This window comes from Nesoenas mayeri, assembly GCF_963082525.1.
Source record: "Nesoenas mayeri genome assembly, chromosome: 7".
Taxonomy (NCBI): Eukaryota; Metazoa; Chordata; class Aves; order Columbiformes; family Columbidae; genus Nesoenas; species Nesoenas mayeri.
The window spans coordinates 17,970,648-17,994,845 of NC_137551.1; the positions used below are offsets into that span (position 1 = coordinate 17,970,648).

Consider the following 24,198-nt stretch of genomic DNA (forward strand, 5'->3'; position numbering starts at 1 on the left):
GAAAAATAAAAGCTGCAAAAAGGAGAAGACACAGAATATTGAAAGCAAACAAATCACATGCCATTCAGGAAACAATTTCCACTACTACTAGCCTTCCAAAACCCTCCTTTATTAAGCACTAGACTATAAGACATAAAGCTTCGCATCCTAAAGGAGAGATGAAAAAAAAGCTTTGTCTGTTATTTAATGCAATGAGAAGTGCACACCATTGATGCTGAACTCTCAGCAACAAATAAGCAGTTTATATCACTTCCATATTATATGATTCCTGTATTTCCTCTCATAAGAAGATTAGCATTTCTGTAGGAAATTTAGAGGATGTTTTAGCAACAGAATATCTTTGTGTCCCAAGCACAGCACCATAATATGAATTTTAGGCACATGCTGACCGTGATCTACCTCCTACTTAAGATATTATGCACATACTACTGAAATGTAACAGACACCCATGCAGGTCAGTTTTTCTCAACCTGCTTTGGCTGAACCAGCACAAAAAAGTTGCCAAGCCCTATATTTTTAAAGTAAATATTTCACAATCACTTAGATACTCTTGTGTATTTTCTGCACACATTTTTGTCAGGTGATATCAATGACCTGACCTTGAACAACACAGATATTTAAGGAATAAGAGAGCAGATTTTGTCTTTGGCTAACAATTTCAGGTCTATTACTTTCCATAACCCAAATGATTCTTATGAGTCACCAAGAAGCTAAACTGGGGGAAGTCAAAGGGTCACCAATTGGGTGCATTAGAAAGTGCCCACATAAGGCATACACCACACATTACCTGGGTTATCTTCTCCACTTAGCTACCCAAACACACAGTAAAGCAACCCAATTTGTTCTGACCTAAGTTTTTCACCACCGTGCATTTATTTTATTGTGTTTGATCTTCCACAAGCGATGTGCATATTCATGCTAATATTTTAAGCCATTTCTTTTACTTGGCAATAGACAATTGTCAAAAAATAGACTGGCAAACCTGAAAGGGCAAGAACTGAAGCCTTCCCAGCATCTCCCCAGCAAATAGCATCCAGAATAAAGATAACTGAATTTAACAAAAGGTTAGTCCTATGGATTGCCCCCATTTACCTGTTGTGGAAGTTCACTGATTAGGTACTGAGCAAATTTTTGCAATTGGTCTCTTTGTAGCCGAGACAAGGACTCAGAAACAGGTGCTCGTAAGCATACTGCAGATGCCTGAAGGAAAACAAAAGAAAACAAAAGAGATATAAACTGACATTAACAGGTCAGAATTAATGAAGCTATGGCCACTGAATGGATGAAGTGTCCTGAGCAGTAGTGATGCTGATGCATATCATGTGTGCTCTTGATAATTATAATTTTTACAAATTGCCTATGTGGGTTGTTGCAGATAAGATGCAAATAAGATGCCTAGGCTTTATAAAAACTGTTTTTAAGAGTTTCTTTTCAAGGAAACTGCTTTAACAGCTGTGCTTAAGATCTGTTGTTGCTAGCAATTGCACAAATACTGGCAGGGATTTCACAAACAAACCTCTAAAATAGGACATTATTCTTTAAGCTTCTGGCAAACCAACCAGCTCTGTGGGGGGTTGTTTCACAGAATCACAATCACCTCATTTATCTCATTAGAGGTTTTTGGGGGTTTGTTTTGGGTTTTGGTTTTTTTCAATCTAAAAATCAGTCTCTTTCCACATTTTAGAACAACTGAGATGATTAAAAAACACAAAACCAAACACTATTTTCTCAACCTTTGTCAGCCTACAGAATAAAAAATACCTATAGGGGACCTACCTAAAATTTAACTTGGAAAGCGGCAAGAGCACTTTGATAATAAAGATGCTTCTGATATTTATTTGTCTACATAAAGCAATATACCTTGGCTTGTAAATTGCTAGTGTCAGCAGCCAGTATATTCAAATCCTTTCACTAACATTTTTCAGGTAGAAGAAACAATTGGAGGGAAAATAATTATTTTTATCTTACACAGGGTCCAAACTTTCCAAGTGTAAATAATACAAATGAAAATTTGTTTCCCATCCTCACTCTCCGTAACAACCTTTTAAAACTGGAACTAATAATTCAAAGCTGAACCCATTTTTTTTGCCAAGTTTCCATCCTAAGCACAGAAAGTATACCAATATTCCAATGACTTCACAAGAATCTCAATTTAAGCCTATTACAATTGTCTATTGTGAAACAGTAACAAGCTTCATCAGGTTATTAGCACTTATTTAAGAATCTGGAGTTGACTATAAGCATGTTAGCTATAAAATGTTCAGTGACAGCAGAAAATCTATTCCTTTCAACCAAGTTTAATCCTTCCTTAAGATGTATTTTGCAACTTCCCAAAAACTGAGGAAATTAATCTGTATGCAGGACTGAACCCTCAACTTGTGTATTTCATGTTGACTCTATGCATTTTCACCTGGAGTTCATTGGGATAGGAAACATCTAGTTTTCACTCTATACAAAGCCATGCAGAATACAAGCAGCCAAATAGAAGTATAAAATTGGCTGACTGTTTGAAATCTACAAGTCAGAATGACACTTATCTGCCGCAGTACATGTTAAAATGAATCGGTGAACATAAAGGCCAACAGTGATCAAAATTACTTTCTTTTGGCACTCTGAATGATCAAACAACCAAAAGAAAAAGCTTTCAAATCCCATATTTGGAAAGGCTTTTATTAAAAGACTAACTATTGGTGAGCTTCCACTCCTTGCAGAACTGAAGAAAGAGTAATTCCAGTATTTAAATGAGAAATAGGAAGGGGCCAAAAAGGACCCTGCGTCTACCCTTAGCAATCTGCACATTATCAAAGGACATTCTGCAGTTCAGAGCCTCAGACAATTCACTCTGCAGACTGCAAACGCATATTTGCACAATCTGTGACCAAACGGAGTGCCAACAGCAATTTCCCTAAGGATAGTGCACATTGCATAAAACTGCCATGAGGAGAGGCTCAGAGAAGACGCCCAGGGGAGAGCAGAAGTGTATTTAAAGGCCTACGTTGTGTATCCGGAAGAGGCAGAGCGCCACGACGTGAGCACACCACTTGGCCCCAGCTCCGCAGGTGCAGCTGCACGATGTGATCCTGCAGCGATCAAACATCACTGCCACATTGTACGCACCTTTGGGTGGCACCATCTGTGGCGGTACCACAGTGGCGCTCAGATGGAAACCTGTAAAAATTCAAAAGTCCAGAATTACCCTTCTAGTGCTTGGGAGACACATTCAGCTAGCACAGAAATTTAGGTACGTGCCATGTAAACAGCAAAACAACATGTCTAGCAACAACACCCATCTTGGAATGGACAGGGAGCTACAGTCTCCAGCACTTGTTTCTTCCCAATCAGCTATGGTAGAATATTAGCATAACATGTTATATGAGATTAAAAAATACAGAGCTTTTAATACATTAATTTATTTATATATTTATCTCTATTAATATTCTACAAAGAAAAGCAGAACTAGATTAAGCCATCACTGAAAAGTGTGGGGTTTTTGATCACAGGGTCAAAGCTAGGGTATACATATTTTAGACATGATTTCTATGTTAATTACCTCTGGCAACAGTGCAGAACTGGCTAGGTGACTTCTTGCAAATTATTTCCACGTCTGTCAGCTTCCACAATTTTACACTGAACTAAAGGCAACACTTAAACCTGAACTCTTACTTTCACTTTGTGGCTTCAGAAGCGACCCATTTTCATAAATTATGTACCTCCTTGCAATTTTGTGAATATCTCATTTTTACAAACCATATACTCAGAAAACAACCAAAAAAAAGTCCTCTTGCTTAGACTAAAATCAACAGAAAAGGGAAATTTCAGCAATAACACTTGAATGAATCCAGTTCCATTAATCTGTGATCAAACAAATAAATTACAAATCTCATCTCAGGCAGGATTACAACAAACTTTAATGAGGCTTAACTTCATGTAAACTCATGTACAATGCATACCAGTTGTACTCACACTGTAGACAAGGGTTATCCAGAGGCACACAGATTAGAACCAGGCCACCAGGAGCATGAATCTTCTACTTGTCTTGAAGGTCCCTATCACCAGTTAACAACCCTCTACAGCAACAACTATCAGCCTCAGAACCTTTCTGTTAGCCTCAAATTCAGATTTAATGAAGCATAGAAAGCATCAAGGCTATCAAAGCCATAACCAAATTTTGGTCCAACAATCTACCATAAGTCAAAAAATATGGCTTGGAACAGATGATTGGAATAGTTTCTCCATCATCAGCACAGGGAAGTACATTATAAATCCACACTACTACGTTTTTATTATGATATTGTGAGATTATAATAATGATGGTGTTCAGGAGTGCACGTGACTTACTAAATCCCATTTAAAACAATGTGCACTAATTCTCCTTCAAAACATAATCCCTGTGCCAACATAAACTTGCTCTTACCTTGCTTAACCTTTCTATTTCTCCTATTCACCCGAATTCAAATCCCCTTCCTGATGTGGGTGATTATTTTGATTAGTACACATAATGCCACCCAAATTCTTCAACCATTTTAGCAATTGGAACAGAATCAAAACAAGGCATTCACCACAAAATTACTGCAATGCTTATTACTAGCTACAGTTCTAATTTATGTTCCACACTTGGATAATACAACCCAAACAGTTCAGCTAGTCCTTCTGTTACACTAGAAGGATCTCGGACTAATGCCAAAATGCCCTAATTTTCACAAAAACAAATGAAACGTTTCAGAAATTGGAATTGCAGCAATTCTGTTTGACTGAGAAGTATTCAAAAGGTCTTAGAAAAGAATGGGTCACAGCTACAGTACAAGCTCCTACAGTAAAGTTTTTCTTTATGTATGAAGCAGTTAGCTGATCAAATGCAAAGAGGGAAGAAGAGTTATAAAAAGAGAAAGAAAATTTAAGGGCTTCAGCATGACATCACAAGCACCAACCCAAACTGTAGCTTGACGAAGATGTCTGCCACTGCTAATTCAAGTAACTCTGCCCAATTTTTTACACCAACCGTCTTGCTGTAGTGAACCACTGTTTATGGGATAGCACAGGAAACCACACCAGGGAAAAAAAAAAGGATTAAATTAATGTTTACTTTTACCAGGACAAACATCTCAGTTTGGTTCAATGCACAGCTTACAAAAGTCTGAGCCTGCAGGGACTGAAAAGGTGACTATGAGGGGAACTATTCTGGGGTGCTTAGCCCAACACTACTGTTTAAGGAAACGGTCATCAAATTGTACTGTTCACAGTCTAAGTGCAACTATGGTCTTCTGCAGAAGACCAAAAAAAAAAGCCCCTGAAATCAGCAACTCCTACTTGCCTATTTGAGAATTTCAGTATTGTCTTCAGTGCGAGGAGGTGAGTATATGACTACTACAAAGGGAATGTGCAGGTCTACAAAACGTCTACAAAAGCTTCGTCCATATACAGTACGACACTGTAAAAAACTGGATTTTTGGAATGTGGTAAAGAGGTGCTATCATGCAGAAATCACAGGATTTTCATGTGGACAACACAGCTAAGATTAGTCATCTATGTTTTTAAAAAATTAGCCTTATATTGCAAAGGTAAATGGGACAAAAAGAGCACAAAGCACATTCCAAGCTTTGTCCTATTGATCACAATACCACAATGCACTGTCCAATCCCCCCCCAAATCAAATCCCCTCTTGTCAACGGCTGCTTCATTTCCTGGGTTTCTTTTCCCATTTGTCAGTACATGAAACTCAAAACTGCAGTCACACACCTTAAACTCATTTGGAGTAGACAACTGAAATTATATCCACCCTGCATGTACTCCCCAGCTTCTGGGCTGCTTCTCATGGAAAAAAATAATTTAAAAAAAATCCCTCCATTAGATAAAGTTCCTCTCCTAAGGAGGAAACAACGTTACTGTTTAAACAATGTCATTTCCTTCCCTTCCACACACATAATCCTTTGTCAAGAAGCCCAGTTGCTGTATATGCACTTGAGAAGTTTCTCCCCTGCGTCATTTACCACTCCTCTTTTTCCCTACTCCCCTCCTCCTTCCCCAAGCACAGGTTTTGCATTAATATTCCTAGCCTCTGTTCATTTACATTGCTTCACACCTCCTCACCTTCTTAATTTATTACTGAAATAAGTTTTGACCACAGTCTTAGTACTGTACATTAAATATTCTGCTCTTTTCCATTGTGAAAGTCTGAGCAACTACTGAACTTCGGTCAGTTGTGTTTTAATTCATTTTGTCTCTCAAACATTTGCCTTCCTGAAGTTCAGCAGATGCCTTAGAGGCCTCTCTCAGCATTTCAGTCCTGACATAAGGACCTTATGAATGCACTCAAAACCCAGTTTAATCCTCTTTAGCTCAATTTTTTTGATGTTCCAAAATTACTATCTGGTCTTATCAACAAGTCGACATACTTTATGTATGAGGAAGTACTTCCATTCCAAAGAATTCCTGCTATTGTTATCACAGTAGAAGAGAGACTAGGTAAAAATCCTTCCAGACGCTTTACCCTATATTCAGATAACAAGTTCATCAGTCTCTTCCAATTTGCATATCTCGATTACTATCTCCTTCTCTTTCCATTCTCCCCAAACTTTCACAGTATGAGTTCCTTTTATTCCTATTCATTCCACTGATCACTGAGAGTTCAGTATTACTGGTACTAGCAACTAAAAAGACCCATAGAAGTCTCTATCTCTCATCACAGGAAGATACAGGAACTCTCCTCCTTAACATTATACAGCTTTTCATATTATCATTTTTCTTATCACAACTAGGCTCAGTTCCCACATGCCAATTAATATTCCTAATTCTGAAGCTTATGCTTGCAGGAAAAACCAAACAAACAAACAAAAACCTACACCCAAACCAAACACATCTGCACTGGAGTGACACAGCCCACATTTTAGTGTCTTTATCTCACACAATGCCTTCCTGTCTAACAGCTGTCACTGGGAAAGGCAACTGAATATTCCTCTTTACTTCAAAGGATTAAATGAAAAGTCCAGAGTCCAATTATTTGTTTAAGATAAGATTATTTTCTATAACTGTAAGACATAAAAAGAACAAGATAAGTGAGAAGACATAAAACTCACTGTCCAGCAACAGGAATTTCCTTCTGCCAAAATACTACATGAGTAAGTGTATTATTAATACAATTCTTTTGCTACAAGAATAAATCTTGCAAACTTCCTCTCTGCCTTACCTGCACTTTAGGTAAGGCATTAGTTTGATCAGACCACTAGAAAACCAAGTTCTCTTTATCAATGAGGAGTTTAAGCATTATGGAGACAAAGGCAATCCACACAGCTTTTTCCAAAACACCATGACAGATTAAGGAACTAATTTTCCGAACACTTATGGTTTTTCACTCAGTTTCACAGCTGAGCTGACTGAGGCTGAAATAAATGTAGTATTCAGCTCAAGACATTACAAAGAATGCATGTGGCAGGGAGTTTAGATGGCAGAAAAGCTCGTTTTGAGACACAGTCATACCACTGCTGTCCCACTGCAGATACGGTTTTGAGAATCTGAAATATCTAGAAATGTGAGCTGCAATGTTCTTACCTATCTGGAGAGGGTCTTTGACGGCCCTCACCCGGAACAGCTGCTCCCCTCGCTGGAACTCATCTGCACTGCCATTCGCCAAACATGAGTACAATCTGCAGGAGATAAACATGGCAAGATCAGTCTGATTTTGTGAAACTTCACATTATTATCCTCTTGTATTCTTTGTTGACATGACTTTTGAAAAATCTTTACCATCTTCAAGTCCAGCTCTTTCCTGCCATTTCTCCATTATAATTCAACCATAAAAATCATTAGCCTCTTTTTAACTGCATTTGTGTATGGTCACTAACATTTCTAGGAATTTCAACCTAAGGCTCTGTGATACAAATTCATTCATAGCCTAAAATTAAGCTTTTATATACAGTATACTATAAATTCACATGCCACAGTAAAAACTCCTTGTATCATACTTCTAGATGAGTTACCTGCACACTCATTTCAGGTTCTTTTACATCTGTGCTCATCAGAATAATGAACATGTATAAGCAGCTGGTTTGCTCTATTCCCCCACAGGTGATCTTACTAATTACATCAGCATTTCTGGCATTACCTCCCCACCTGATACTAGAATGTTAGATGAATGCAACTGAAAACTTTCAGGATGATTCTTTCTAAAAGAGTGGAATATCAGTACTCTGCAACAAGTTACATGGGTAAGCCTCCTATAGTATAAAAGCTTCAGCAAAAAATATTTGGTAAAGGACCTAAAAGTACAGTTTTTTACTGTACTCACACAATTTATGTAGAAACATAGAACATATAGTAATCTCTCTGACTGTATCTATTCTGATTACTGATGTACTCTGCAAATTCTCCTACTTATACCAACAAAAGGCTCACAGCACGGTGAGCTAGCCTGCCACGGCAGTTTCAGAGCCCAGTTAAAGCTCTGACACAAGCAACAGATTCAAACTAGAAAGAATACTGCCTAAGACTAACATAAGGACTCTACAAACAAATTACTGTCAGGCAAATTACAGGGTACATTTATTCTGTTACATTTACCCACAGAACCTGCAGGCATACATGCTTTTCCTGGGACACACGCAGGGCAGCTCACCTCAAAATAAAACCTTGTATCGCAGCATATGGACAATGATACTCTCCTGAACAGAACTCTTCCTTGAGCACCCATGAAACAGAAATAGTATTCATTACCTGATATCTTCCTCATTTTCTGGGAAACTCCAGAAGGCGATTCGAAGCTGCAGTTGCTCAGGCACTGGAGGATAAACTTTCTCCACCACCTCGAATGGAATGTGAAATGCAACCTGTTTTGCAGACAGTTCCACCAATGGGATTACCAGCCCATCTAGCAAGACAAGAAACAAAATGCAATTAGCCCTTCAGAGAACAAAACTAGGGACAGGCTAAAGAGATCAGAGCAGGGAGCCCTTCCACTTCCCCTCTTTTCTCACCAAGTTCAAGGACCAATTTTGAGAAACAGTAAAAGGCAGCACATAAATTTTCTGAAGAATTGCTTGTGAGCTTAACGTTGGTTTTCAGCCCCCTAGGATATGGGTACACACTCCTAAAAAAAACCAATCCTTCATCAGGAGAGCTACATTAGCTTACCAGACATCAGTGACTCAAATTTTGTCTCCTGACAAAACTGAAGCCATTTAGCAAGACTTAAGGTAATCAAATATTCTTCCCATATTTCTGTTAGAATATGGCAGCAACATCCTGTGAATGCCAGGTGATTACACAGAGAACTATTACAGTGTGTATGTGTAAGACAGCAATGGAAAGGTTATCCACGAAGCTTAGCATTGACTTGTTTGGCAACATTCAGTATTTGGCAGTTTATAGGATTTTAAATTCAATTAGCATTTGTTGTTTTATTCACCTCACCACTACCTTTCATATGATAGCTGTCTTTATGTTTCAAGTTCTTTACAGAAGCAACTGGGAATTCCCATGTTTGTACATGAGGAACTGAAGTTACCAAGAACTTTATACCAATACATTTAACCACTGCCTTTCTGCCAACCTAACCCCACTTTCTATGTTTTTAAGTAGACGAAGATTTATCATTAGGCTATGGAAGCCTTATGTTTGTACTTTGCTCTGAGCTAGATTATACTCCATACAAACACCAGACCTGGCTTATCTGCAAGCACCTCAGTGCTTTACTGAGATCACCTCCTGACCCAGCTCTACCAATGCCTGAGTTCCCCCATCTTCCCAACCCCATTGCCAAGAGCCTAATTAATTCAGTTTCAGATATTCAATGTTATGTGGAAGCCAAAACGTAAACCAATCTGGCCCTCAGTCTTCCCTCCCACTGGCCTCCAGGCAACACATCAAAGGCAAACTTAAGCCCTGGTGTCAGTAAGTGCTTTCTCACCCTCTGCCTAGAGCTGGGAACCAGAAAGGAGGGGAGAGGGATTTGAAAGTGCATGCACACAGCAAAGCAGCCAGCATCTCCCCTAGTATTGAGCAGACCTGTCAAAATGAAAGGATTGCACAAATATGGAAAGAAAATACAGTTTTCAAACATCCACATTCATGATTTTTTGACTGCAGTGAAATTAGATTCATTAGGCAGCATTCATTTCTCCCAGAGTCAGTCTTCTACTGGCAGGATTATTTCTCCGTCATTAGTGACTTTTACTCTTTGTTATAGACAGAGCCTCTGTTTTACAGTATTATAGTCCCATCCACAAATGTGAGAGCAGCAGATTATAAAATGAACAGCAATGGAAAAGTGGGGTGTCTTTCTCTACAGCTAGCAGATTAACAAGATTTTGGCAGAAAAGTAATCTAATTTCCATTTCTGACAATCAGAACAGGTGTAAAGCTTTCATCAAGCCTCCGATAAAAGGTACTATTTTTAATTAGTCACCAAAAAAAAAAAAAAAAATCACTGTTTTTAATTAGCGAAACACAGTCAACTGAAATATCATTGCTCCTACTATAGTAGTAATAGATACCACAGAAGGTCCAAACTGAGGCACTTTAATTCTTAAAATTACTCTGAGCAATGAAATTTCTTGTGGTTTTAACTGAACTTTTTGTAAAGAGGCACTTTATCTGAGTCTTTCATTACACAACACTAGAAACAAAACAACACCTAAACAACCTCTACACGACTCAAAAAAAGACTTCAGTACCAGGTGAAACACCTCCACATTCTTCAAAGAGCTGCAAGCCTGCAGCCTGGATGCTATTCCTTTCTACAGGAATTTGGTGCTGCGTTTGAAGTTTAGATTAGAAATCCTAAAGACAGACTGAGTTGACAAAAAAGCAGCAAAGGCAAATGCATTCTGCTTGTTATCCTATCAGTACACCTTACTCTTAAATATATTTTATTTTACTGTTGCAATGGACTAGGACGCACATACAATCAGGTACCAGGTCTCAATGGTACTAGTAGAGTAACAGTGGTGCCAGGAGCAGTAGTACCACACTTGAAATCACCCCACAACCTCTCCATTACACAGCATGGCTGTTCCCTTTCAATCTAAACTAAACTAGCTCAACAAAAATACTTTGACAAGTGTTACTGAAATTACATCTCCTGAGAAAACATTTCTTCCAAGTGGGAAGTACACGAGGCCCCCCTCACCTGCTCCAGTGCAAGCCCAGTCCAAGTCAGCTTGATTCTAACTGTTTTACACAGGAAACTAAGGTAACACACTGACTTTGCACTGAACTCCTCAACTCTTCATCAGCTGTACTGTGTTAGCAGTAATCAGCAGGAGACAGGTGGTCAATTATCTGGCATTTCTGCCATAACCCACAGTCAGACATTCACAGCACATAGCAGAGACATTTTCAGAATGAGGTGAAAGCAGAAAAACCTGGTGGGGAAAAAATAATTTTAAAAGCAATAACCTTATTTGTAAGACCACGCATCTCTCTAAAACGCTGCATTTTCTATAAGGAAAAAGAGTCACAGGAAAGAATGGTAGAAGACAATGGAAAAATAAAAAATATTTTTCAATTATATTTTAAAGGCAGATGAATTCACAGTAGCTATCTTGGTACACAGTGTAAATACTAAAATTAAGAAGTTTAAATTCCCTACATTTCAAGGGAGTAGTCCCCTATGTAGCCAAGGTGAGAGAGGACGTGACTCACAGCATCAGAGGGTCTTTCCTCATTAGGCCTCCTGGGAAGTCAGTTGGACAGTCTGAGTTAGGTGCTTAAATTAGATTCTGAATAGCCTCCTTTGTGTCCTGAACAAAGAGAGATCCACTCCTAAAGTTTATGTCTGGATACACATATACATGGTTGGTGGATTCATACCAACTTGTCTCAAAAGGTATTATCAATAAACAGACAAAAGGAACTCTCAATTACTATAATAAATATATTTTGAGCAAGAAGAAAAGGAAAAGTCTGCTAAGAAAAGGAGAAAGCATCGCAGCTTCTACTCAGAAAGCAAAGATAAGGACAGCAAGGAAGATTGCAAATTTAAAATAAAAATGATAGTGTAGTGAAATCAAAGATGTAATAGAAAAATTGACAGATCTGCAAGAGAAATCTATCTAAGGGAGAAAAACAACTTCAAACTGTGAAGCAAAACTAGCAAGAATCATTGATTCCTCTTGGGAACATGATGACCCAAGCAGAACAAACAAAACATTTCAAGTCTTGGAAGAATAAAGTCACAGGCAAAGCACAAGCAACCTCAAGCAATTCTCATTTACAGGTTAAATGACTAGCAAAACCCAGGTCCAGAAGGGATTTCAAGAGTTGTCTAATCTATATCTACCTAAGAGGCAGGATCAAGCATATCTAAACCATTCTGAATAAATCACATCTCATGTATTTACTGCCACATGGAATATACAGCTTTAATGAGGACTATCCTACCCTTCTTGCTACTGCTTTATGTGAATTACTGGTTTGATTTTTACAGTTGTTTTATAATAGCTAAAACTTTAGCATAATCATAATTATTCCTGCTGGGAAAAAAAAAAATAAATAAAAATAACACAACAGCAAAAACCCCCAACCCTAGAGAAGCCAACACAAGCTATGGACACAAACATGTACTTTCACCAGTGGAAACCATTTCTGTGACAGCAGGTCTTACTGACATAGGAATGCACACATAGCTACATTTCTTAACCTTTCCTGATACAGGGTAGGCTGGAACAAGTTGCAGCCAACAATTATACATAAAAACAGATCATGTTCAAATCAAGCTATTATTCTGAGTTTTTGTGACAGACAAATAGAGAAGAAACTGCTTGAATAATCAGCAAAACGGGGGCCATGAGAACACCGAAGAGTTATTAAATGGAACTGAAACAAACCCAACTGGGCCAAGCACCGATATATTTGTTATCTAATTACATTATTTCCATTGGTTTACTTTCATTTGACACACTTGCCTAAAAATAAACTATACGTCCAAGCGAATAAATACAAATGCAAGGGAACACAGTCCAAAGACAGAACGTGCTGCTTTAGCCATACAAACCATAAGAAAAATGGCACATTAGACTGCATTATCCTTTTAGAGATGAGTCTGCAGCTTTGATTTTATAGCTATCCCTGGTCCCCATCTCACGTTTCTCCTCAGTCCAAAATGTAACAGAGTGGAACAAAGGAATACAACTATACACAGAACAAGGAGATGAAGAAAATTAAGTGAAGCATTTCTGATATCAAAAGCTGAAGTGAGAAGAACAGTAAAACTAGCACGAAATAAGCAGAGTGCCATTTTGACCAATGAAGGAGGTATGTGTGTGGGTATTATAAAACCTGGTTTACACATCTCATTTTAAACTAGTAAACATTACACTTCTTTTTACAGGATTTGCCATGTAGAAAAACAAATCCATTACTGTAGGATGCACTTTATTTCTGCTTATTTTAGTTAAGTGCCTACCAGTAAAATGCCCCTTGACTTCAGTCAGTGACATCTTGTCTCTCCGATATCCATTAAAACCAAAAAGTACAGAGAAGTCTCAAATGCAGGCAAGCAGAGCAAGTATTGCATTTAACCACAACATACCTAAATCAAAACTTCTCAAAAATATTTGGTTTCTTACTGTTTTCTATTTTTTATACATTCCCTTCTAAAATTCTGCTGTTGGTTTTACTTTATTCTCTCATTCTTTTTTCATTTCTAGAAATTTACTCTCAGAATTGACGTCTTTAAGAAGTTCAGACCAGAGCAACATATCCCTCCACATCTCAATCTCTACAATAAACAACAGAAAACTTCACCTTTGTCTTGAAGTCTGTAATACTTGAAGATGAGTGCTCTGAATGTACTTTAAAAAATTCCCCAGGTAAATATTTCAAAATGAAACATAAGCTTTTTAATTAAAAATTTACGCTTCGTTTCAAATAAATGAGATCCAAGATATTTAGGCCATTATTTATACTTCTTTACTTGTTCCTCTTCCATTTCACTGCATAATCAACATCCTATAAAAAGCAACATATGTGTATTTAAAAATAAAACTAGCCTCTGGACTGAAGATAAGACACATGGTATGTAACAGAAGCATCTTGGAAAAGTCTGAAAATAATATATTTTCTCTTCCTTCAAAAGCATTTCTCATACAAAGACAAACTACAACCAGTCAGCTTTCTGTCCCATTAACATTTTGCTCAGGTAGACCGTAGCCCTACGAAGCCATCAGAAAGGGAATATCTTCAGAAGTGTTGAACTAATATACTTGAAGCCTATGTAAGCGGTAAGGGTACATTTCTGTTCGCTTGCTGTTTTGTGGCTTTCAAGCACAAGGCTAGACATGAGGAAGTAGTTTTTTACAATGAGGGTGGTAGAATACTGGCACAGGTTGCCCAGAGAGGTGGTAGATGCCCCATTCCTACAAACAACCAAGGCCAGGCTGGCCGGGGCTCTGAGCAACCTGATCTGGGTGAAGATGTCCCTGGTCATTGCAGGGGGGTTGGACTACATGAGCTTTGAAGGTCCCTTCCATCCCAAACTATTCTATGATTCCAAGCACAGACTTGTGAGACGGGTAACTAATACCTGTCCCATACAATTTCCCAAATTTTAGGCAACATTATTAAAAAATACAGCACATGTATAAGGCACTAGTACAGAATACATAGAGATGGTGAAATATTGAGAGCATCCTTGAAGAGCCTTGGGATTACAATCTTGGGAGTAAATCAGACTAAGCACAATTAAATATAAGCTTCATAATGCAGCCACAAACAAGATAGCTATGTTTCCAAAGAGGTAAAGGAAACGTTCTCCATCTGAGTAGAAGAGATATTGTAGTCACTCTAGTTTCTGCCTTTAAGACTTGGAATACACGAAAACTTTACCCCAAACATATGAAGTACTGAACCACAACCACCAAGCTCCAGAAGGAAACTAAATACTTAACATAAAAAAGCAACTGAAATAGCTAACATAATTTTAAACAGAGAGAGAGAGAACATACAAGCACTCAAAAGAACAGAAGTATTCACTTTTAAACCCCCTTGTCAAAATGTTACAAAGTTAGGGGAAGGGGGATTTAGGCTAAAAAAAATCAAACTAAATTGAACAACGTAAGAAACTTCTGCTGTAAAATCTCACAGATGAACTGCTGGAGGAGTTATGAACCTGTACTATGTAGTAACAGAAAGATAAGCTAGCCAAGAGTAGACTATCTAATAAAGTACATCAGATAATAAAGAAAAAATCTCATCCAAGACGCTCTCCTTCAGGCCTGTATTCTTATTCTTATAATTAGGAACTCATTTCTCTTCAAAAAATCACCACTCTCCAGATTGTAAATGATGTTTTTGAATAAGGCTGGTGTTCGAAGTGGACACATCCACACACACACACATCACAGATTGCTCCAGCACAACCAGAGCTAATGAGCGCTCTTAAAACAGCCCAGCAGACGTGCCAAGTACTGAACAGGCAGCAAGAGTGAACTTTCTTGCCCCAAATACAAGAGGAGGAACTAAAGTGGCAAGCTGAGGGGAAAGGACCCAAGGTAGAAGCAACACTGCAGTGTCGGATCCTGACACCTAAACAGACACATGGAGCTGCCCCCTGCAACCAGCCCTGGTCCAACCAGAATGAAGCATCTGAAAAGCTGAAGACACAAGGTAATAGTCAAGCACAGACTGCTAGCTGCCTTCAACTAGTATTCCTCTGCTTCAGATTAATAACTCCATGCCATCTTACACCGAGTGGAAAAAACCCACACTGTTCCTTGTAAAAAAAAAAAAAACAAGCAAACCACAGTACTACTAAAAAGTAGGAGTTTATTTTGCTTTTACAGATCATGGAAACAGATGCGAAGATACATGCTTCCTGGTTCCTCAACTATCCAAGCAGTACAAGTTTTAAGAAAATAAGCAACTCCTTTACACTGGAACACCTGCTGTACCAAGTCAGAACAAGGTTTCAGCTATTGTTCTGAGATACTACCCACTCCAAAACAATTCCCTGCAAAACACCTCAGCATTCCCAAAGTCAGCTGCAACAACACATGGAGAACAGTAGCTTTTGGTGGAATTCATCTATGCGAGTTTTTCACACACTGTGACAGACCAAGAAGGTTAGATAAGACAAGAATAAGTATCAAGTGACCGAGAAAGGATGCTACAAACGCTGCTGCTGATTGCCTGTTAATCAGACTTGCTCAGAAAAGATTACTGGAGAGAGTATTGTGACTCGAGGGCTCCATTGGTTTTGTTTTCTCTCAATGTTTTTCTATTTTTAAAATATCCACATACCCATAACAGGCTAGCAAGTGCAGCTGAAGTGACAAAAAAACAGCAAAGACAGGGCACTCTAATACAATCATCAGGTATTTCAGGCAGTTAGCCACAGAAAAAACTTCACAAATATGGGTTTCTCCTCTAGGGTTGTACAGCAGGATGATACTCTTGCTACACAGGAATGAAAAAAATATATATATACACACACACATAAACACACTTTTTACAGCTGAAAGCGTAACCCTAGAGAGAACTAAGTGAACAAAAAACTGGCAAAATGCACCACAGAACAAATTAAGATTCATTTAGAATCACTAGTACATTTATATTTTTCTGTCCATGCAATTCACCTGTTAAATTTGCACGACCCTTCTCACTGCCTGTAATAGTGCAGAACTCTCAGGAAGGAAACTTATCAACTAAATATGGGGGAGTTAAATTTAGGAACACGTCTGCTTTTCTTGTCTGCTGTTTTCTTCTTCCTCCTCCACTGCTACTACCCCTGCAAGGTTACTAACAGTATTAAAACCCTAATGGGATCTGTGTTTACAACACTTTCTTATACCTCTTATTTCCCCACCTAGAGTTATACAACTCTATCTGGATCCCATAACCATTTTGCAGCAGTGAAATTACACTGAGAATAATGTCACAGGGTAGTAAATGCAGAGATATACAAGATCACGTTGAAAGTGAAAAGAAGGACAGGGGGGTGGGGGAGCGAGGGGGATGACTGCATCAGCCCTAAGCCACAGAATGACATTTTTATGTGCAAAACAGTCAAGAAGACAAATAAGCAACAGAACTTTCTCATTAGCATTTACTGGATAAAACTGACGAGATCCATAGCCAAAAACCGTTAAAAATACAAATCCCAGATGGGCAGATTACAGTCCAGAATTGGAAACCTCACGCTTAACTGACAAACTGCAGCAACGATTACTACACAAATTCCGTTAGAACCATCATAATAACATTTTAAGAATGGTGCTTTTAAAAATCAATTTAATCCAATACAAAAAGGTTAGTTTTATCACAGGAGGGTGTCCAGATCACCCCCAGCATCTCTGCCATCTACAGCCAGAGCCATAGCACAGAGTCAAATCTCAGCTCAAGTTGACTTCTGAAAATTGTTCAACACTATATCACAAACAGCTCATACATGTAAGTCAAAATATTTAATGGATCACACTATCTTTTTGCTGCTGTATATACATTTCCCTTCAAAATGAAAGAAGTATATTATTTGGTCAACTGCACAAACACATCCTGACACCGGGACTTCTGTTCCCGTGATTAAGACATTTCAGGAAAGCAAGAATTAGTTTCTTCTATAAGGCAGACCTTAAAATACATCAAAAGATCAAAAACTAATACTCATTTTTTATTTTGCACACAAGCCCTGTAGATTTCCAGAATACAATACTAAATCACATTGTGGATTCAGAGTGGATGTGGTTTTCTGTGGTTTGGTTGGTTTTGGTGGTTCTTCGTTGTTGTTTGTTTGGGTTTGGGGTTTTGTTGTTGGGTTTTTTTGGAGGGGGTTAAGTATCAGTAATTTTAAACCTGTTAAGGCTTACAGTTCCCCTTCTGGTCAGCTGAAGTATTAAAAAAACCATTTCTGACAAACCCATTTGGTCATGCTTTTCTACATGCACCCTCTGCACGTGTACAGAGCTGAAAAAAAATTTTAAAATAAAAAAACCCCATCTTTTGTTAAAGAATCTGAGCACCTAACACCAGAGGGACCCCACAGACTCAGCTCAACTCCTGCTGTTTCAATATTAGACTAAGTTTAAAAGTATTTTATCTTTATGTTATTATTTTTAGAGTTAAAACCTTTAAATCATACCGTATTTGACTATTATCCCAACTCCTGGTGATACCTCCACAAGATTTTGTCAGGCATAAGAAAGCCCCACAAAAAGAAATCTGGTGAGACTTTATAATGCTAAGCAAGAACCGATCAGAGAACTAAATCACAGAAGATGCAAGATGTGTGTGTCAGGTTCAAGAGCCCTAACCCACTAAGAGTTTAAATCAGTCAGAGTATGCCAGAAATCCCACAGCTATGGCCCAGCCTTCCCTATGGTAATTCATCACTTCTTCCTGTTAGCAAAAAAACTTCTACCAGCAGCAAAATCTTGTACTGCTGTATAAAGTGGTCATGATCTAAATACAGAAAGGCTTTCTTTGAGATGCTCTAGTTCCCAATGCCCCTTTCCTTCAAAGCTAAGGCAATGTTGAGACAAGCAAGCAGACACAGCGAACAGTAGGGGTTCTTTTGTCAGCCTGCATAGCACATGCTAACACATGCAGTATTTACTTGCCCAGAATCTTCTAGAGACTGGTGGGGAAATGGTTTCTTTTTCTTGCCACACTCTCTCCAGATGAGACTTCTTCCCTGAGCAGCAGACCCCCCAGCCCTGTGCCACAACGGATGAGAACCTGAGACACGTGGGGAGCGAGTTCCACCTTCTTTGGCTGCCAGAGCAGATACTCAGATCACCTTGTCAGACAATCCAAATACACCTGTGTTTGGAATCTTCCACAGAATCATTCAGAAACATTCTCTCATCCCACAAAACACCAGTGTCTTCCATAATCCTACCGCAACAACAGCCAGCAGGGATCCTGTTACTCTTTATCACAACTTAATCAAAAGGGAGAAATTACAATTTAAACAAGTAATGTGATCCTGGCATTAGCAGGGGAAATCTGGGGTGTACATGAAGATGGAGGCACACTTGGGTGGAGCTGCTTGCTTCTACCCCTCCTCACTTCATCTGCAGTTTCCTGGGGCAGCAAGAACACTTCCGGAAGCAAAACATCCAAAGGAATTCTCTCTTCAAAGCAGCATCAGACGTTGAGAAGAAAAATAACCACCCCGTCATGTTATTCCTCCTTTCGTGCCTGGTAAACATGACTAAAGAGTTTCAATATGCCCAAGTAAATTTTAATTGTAAAGCAGATATGCCCCTGTGTGATCATTCCTCAAAGGTCCTCTTGCAATTAGTAGAAAGAAAAAGAGCTGCACATCTGTATTTTTTTTCTGCACTCCAAAGGTCAGCTGGTTGAAGAACAGATTTCCCTCCTTTCCTTACAAATTTGTCTTCCTTATGTCCTTAAAGCATCATAGCTACAACACTTACTATATTAGAGATCAGATCTCTAGAAAAATCACTCGAATCCAGTCTTCAGAACTTCAGGACGAGGCAAAGGTGGGAAGCTACAAGTTATATTTGGTAACCAAAAAGATGTTTGATAGGGAAGGGGAGGGAAATAAAGATTAAACCAAAATCTATCATTTGGTTTCATAACTCCAGGACAGAAACACCAGCACGTTCCTCCATCACTAATTCCTAAGACACCAGTCACCTAAGTTCTGCTTCACAGTTCACATAAGATTTTATTGCAAACACCTACTATGTACCCACAGAAAACATCTGCTGTAAGCAAATGTCAGAATCCCTCCAAATACAAGTAAAACCCAGATCAGAAAGAAAATATGTATTTTGCATTTAACTCTATTGCTTCTCCTATGCAATACTCATGAAAATCTTCTGCACAAGCTGTGCTGATGAAACTGGAGTATTCGATGTTATGTTGATGCCTTATGCCAGATGAGATCTATTTGTCTCCTCATAAGCTCTGCATCTCAAGAGCAAAATGTCGGTAAGCTCTTTTCTCAGCTCTCACCCACTCTAACACGATTGTGATCCCAAAACTGTAATACCAGCATTAGGCAGGCAATGCAGCATTCACAACTTGACAACCTTCTCTGGAAATTCAGACAAGAAAATTCTTAATCCAAACACCCTTCCATTTCCTTCCCTAAAAAAAGAATTCATTTCAAAAAAAGAGCAGCCTGGGCAAGCAACCGACAGCTGTTAGAAATCATGAAATGAACAGCAGATTTTTGTAAAGCAAGACAGACAGTGCTACCAAACACTGTATTTCATGCCAGTGTTGGCCAAGGTTTCATGACAAATTGGGCAGCTTGCATTCAGAATAACTCTACAGCTGATGAAGCAGATCAGCTTCAGGCAAGTAATTTCCCCTGCACTATTACTCCTGGCTCCCTCAGCCCATGCAGAAAGCATGTTGCATAGCCGGGATTGTGCATTCAGAGCACAGACAGCAAACAGCTCCCATCTCAGACTACATCACAGCTGAGCATCAATCTCTATCAAGAAGTACTGATACGTTTCCAAACACGGAAAGGAAGTAATACAACCACCATGCAACCTCTGTTATTTAATGTGCTGCTCTTTACCATTAGTATCCATCCTTAAGTATTACATGAAAAATTAATCTCTAGCCAGCTTTTTTCCTGTGCCTAAATCCCACAGCAGTATCACTTGGTCTCCAAACAAATGCACCGGTAAACACTGAACAGCTGCATTACTGAGCATATCAGAATGAGATCAAGCCAATCTTGTTGGGGCTGATGGGAACGTTATTGTCTGAAAATAATACATCAAGGATAAGGCATTCTCACCTCTGTGTTAAAAAATAATTAATTGAACATCTGTCAGGAACCCAAAGAAGATACCACCTCTTAACATCACCAACAGAAAACCATTAGAGGTTTACAAATCTCTTTCATAGACAGAGGAGTTAAAATAAGCTAGATAATTAAATGATTTTGAAAAAATCTTACCTGACTCCTTATTTTTATCTTCTTTGGTTTTGTAAAAATCTCCCCAAATCTAACTCCAGGTCTATGGCTTTATGGAAAGTTACAGAGCCCACCTGGAGATGCGCCCCAGTTGTAGGTTCTCGCACCGCAGTTGAAAGGTCCAGCACAGAAGCCCCCAACCAGCCTGAACAGCAGCTTCCAAAGCCGGCAGCCCCAGCCCTCCTCAGGCTCTCACCCCACAGCAATTACATTTCCTCCCACTCAAAGTAGGGCATCTGCCTGATCATTTCTTGGTATCCTATGGCTGGAAAAAGTTCCTCCCTATCAAGAAATCTATTCTCTTCCATTTCCCCCTTGTCACCTATGGAGAGAACAAAAAGGGAGAAATAAAACTGAATACCAAGGATGAAACGATCAGAGCGCTACAGAACATTTACAGAGGTGTGACTAATAACAAGCACATCTATCATTTTCAGTGCACAAAAGTAAAAACAATAGCAGCACTGGAAAGCTGTGAGGCACTGATTAACTACAGTTCATTGCATGAATTTGCTTAGGCAAATGCCATAATTTCTCCGAAGATCTCGCCAACAACACAGACTGAAGCAAAGTCAACCATCTTCTGAAAATGTCCACAGAAGTCTCGAAACACTTGCTGCTCATAACTAGCCAGGGAAAAGTAACTCCCTGTCCTCGAGAAGGATACGCAGCTTAGCTGACCCCATGCACTCCTACTTTAAACACAATCAATTAGTCAATGAAAATTTTCAAGGGCATTTCGGGTCAAATACAACCAACTTCTCTGTGTCAGATCACTTTCTCTTCAAGCCATGTGTGAAAGTTACATACAGGTGTAAGTTACAAACATTTTCACCTGGCTCATCCAGCTCACTCCAGTAATTAAATTTACAACTGCATTTCCCTTTTTCTCCCATCTCAGCATTTACTGACCTAAATATGTGCTACTAAATGGAATTACACACAATATACACCAAGAACTGCAAGCAACAATATACACCAAGAAAAACAAGCAACCAAGGCAGTCTAATGTGTAACCAAGTAATTTCTAAAATATATGTTCAAAATTATAAAAGGACTCTTGGTATTCACAAAATAGCCATGCTCTGTATGTCTTCATAAACTTCATAAAGGTATTAGATTCTCAGAAACAGTCATCATTTCATTTGTACACCTATGGATCACATATTAACCCACCAGCAGAAGTACCTTAAATGTCAAATATTTACCAATAATTTTTAAATCAGAAATTAGTGTTTCCTAAAAGTGTATAATTGGGGCATTCAAGCCATCACTGAGCTACTGAATTAGCATCTAACATGGATTAACAGGATTCATGTTGGTACATTCTCCACAGGATGAGATAGATGCAAATTTATCAGCTAAGAATTCCAGTAGAGGGTTATCAAAAAGAAAAGAAAAATAGTAAAGAGCAAGTCTTGGGAATCACAATTTGTGATACACAAAATCAAGCAGATGTGAGCATATACTGCTAACAGTAAACCTGAAGTCCTGCAAAGATCAAAAACAAACACAGACAGATTCCACAAGGTCATACAATACTCAATATTCACAGGTTCAGCAAACTTTTCTATACTTCAGGGAAGAATACTGGTTCTGTCACATACATTGACAAGATGCCAGTAAGAATGGCTTGGCTGCATGTAGGCATTGTTTTCATATTCATTTAATATTCATATCTAATCAAGAGTCCAGATGGTAAGTTGGCTACATTCACTTTAAGGCTGCCTCATTTTTTCCATTCTTCAGTTCTGGCTGGGTGGGGAATGCTAAAAGCAGCATCTTTGGGGATCTCAGGCCTAATGAACAGAAAAGCTGCAATTAACTTTTTCCACTAGTATATCTGCAAAGAAAAAAAAAAAGGAACCATACTCATTGGATTTTAACACATTGGTGTTTTCAAATCTCTACCAATGAATTACTTGTGTTTACCAGTATTTCTGGATGACAAAGAATGATCATCATCTGCTTAAATTTTTTTGTCTCCCTGAACAGAAGCAGCCAGAATTGGTGGCCCAGGTATTCACCTGCCCCCTGTTTTAAAGAGTTGCCTCATAAGTGTTTTAACTTGGGAGGAAAAAGTCCAGCTGGACACCTTCCTGTAAAGGCTCTCATTGCTTGCAGACAAATTCTGGGTAACATTTCTTTTATCACACTACCTATTTATATTTTTGTAAAAAATGTAGACTTTTTCTATATTGTTTTGGGTCTCTGGCCTCCTTTTTTTTCTTTCTTCTCAAGTCTATTCTCCCTCACAGCACCCACAGTATCCAGCTTTTCTTCCACAAAGAGATGGGATTTCTTCTGAGGACAGATTTTTTTTTGCCTTCCTCCTTCCATCTTACCAATTTGTCCTTTCCCCTTCTTTCATACGCAAATCCTTATCCCATCTGAAAAAGCATCTTGCAAGCTCTACTATAGGTCTCACAGCCACCAACTAAACCTAGCGGACAAAGGAAAGGCATAAAAGTCGCTGAGACATCAAGAAATAACACTCAGGTCCCTCTACTTGCAGCAGCCAAATGAGGATGTTAAGAATTTGCCTGAAGACATTACTCCTGCAACCTTTTCAGGTTTCCCTCTTCTGTGGAAAGAAATCATCTTAACAGCACTAACCACACACCAATAGAGATTTAGGTAAATACAGAAAAATCGGCAAAAAAAATCGGCATTTTCTAGGAGATCGCTGCCTGCATCAAATCTTAGTTAAATCTGAGGGGGTTTTGCAATATAGCATGCAATGGTTCAAGCTTAAAGAAACAAACAAACAAACAAGCTTTCTCACTAGCTGCCTACTGAAAATAGTTTCAACACAACTCATCAGCACACTTACAGCAGAAGCTGGTGTGAATGAATAAATACAAACCAAGCAAAAATATTGTGAATATACTACTTAGCAATCCCACAGTATTTATGGTGACTTCTTAAGTGTTCGGTAAACATTCATGCTTCAAAAGCTGTGAAATAGAAAGGACTAAGGGTAGGAAAGAACTTAGAAGCTTTCAAGAAGAAACAAAGCCACAGTGGGTTTCAAGAGAAAATGAGCACACTCCAACATTTACTCTAACACCTCTGTCACAAGAATCCTTATGTGAAGATAATTGATAACAAAACATTTGCAGAAACATTAGACTTATTTCAATTACCAATGAAAAATACAACTGTTTTAAAAAGTGAGAAGGAAATGGGAGAATTATAATGGCGTTTTTAACAGTTTCTAGGAAAGAAAACACTGTCCCGAAAAGCAGAGAAAAGGCAAGTGGGTGCATCCATTGGTAGAAAGGTAACAAATTGGTGGAATG

At 38.6% G+C, this 24,198-nt stretch overlaps 1 protein-coding gene across 1 annotated transcript in view; it reads right to left on the bottom strand.

The window, feature by feature from the left end:
• Window positions 1–24,198, bottom strand: part of ZSWIM8 (zinc finger SWIM-type containing 8) — a 56,258-nt gene that overhangs the window by 27,489 nt on the left and 4,571 nt on the right. Inside the window, exons 2-5 of the mRNA XM_080347752.1 lie at window positions 8,707–8,860; window positions 7,546–7,640; window positions 2,996–3,168; window positions 1,093–1,200 (exon numbers count right to left, since the gene is read on the bottom strand). Coding sequence (XP_080203878.1) covers window positions 1,093–1,200; window positions 2,996–3,168; window positions 7,546–7,640; window positions 8,707–8,860 — 530 coding nt within the window. The remainder of the gene's footprint in view (window positions 1–1,092; window positions 1,201–2,995; window positions 3,169–7,545; window positions 7,641–8,706; window positions 8,861–24,198) is intronic.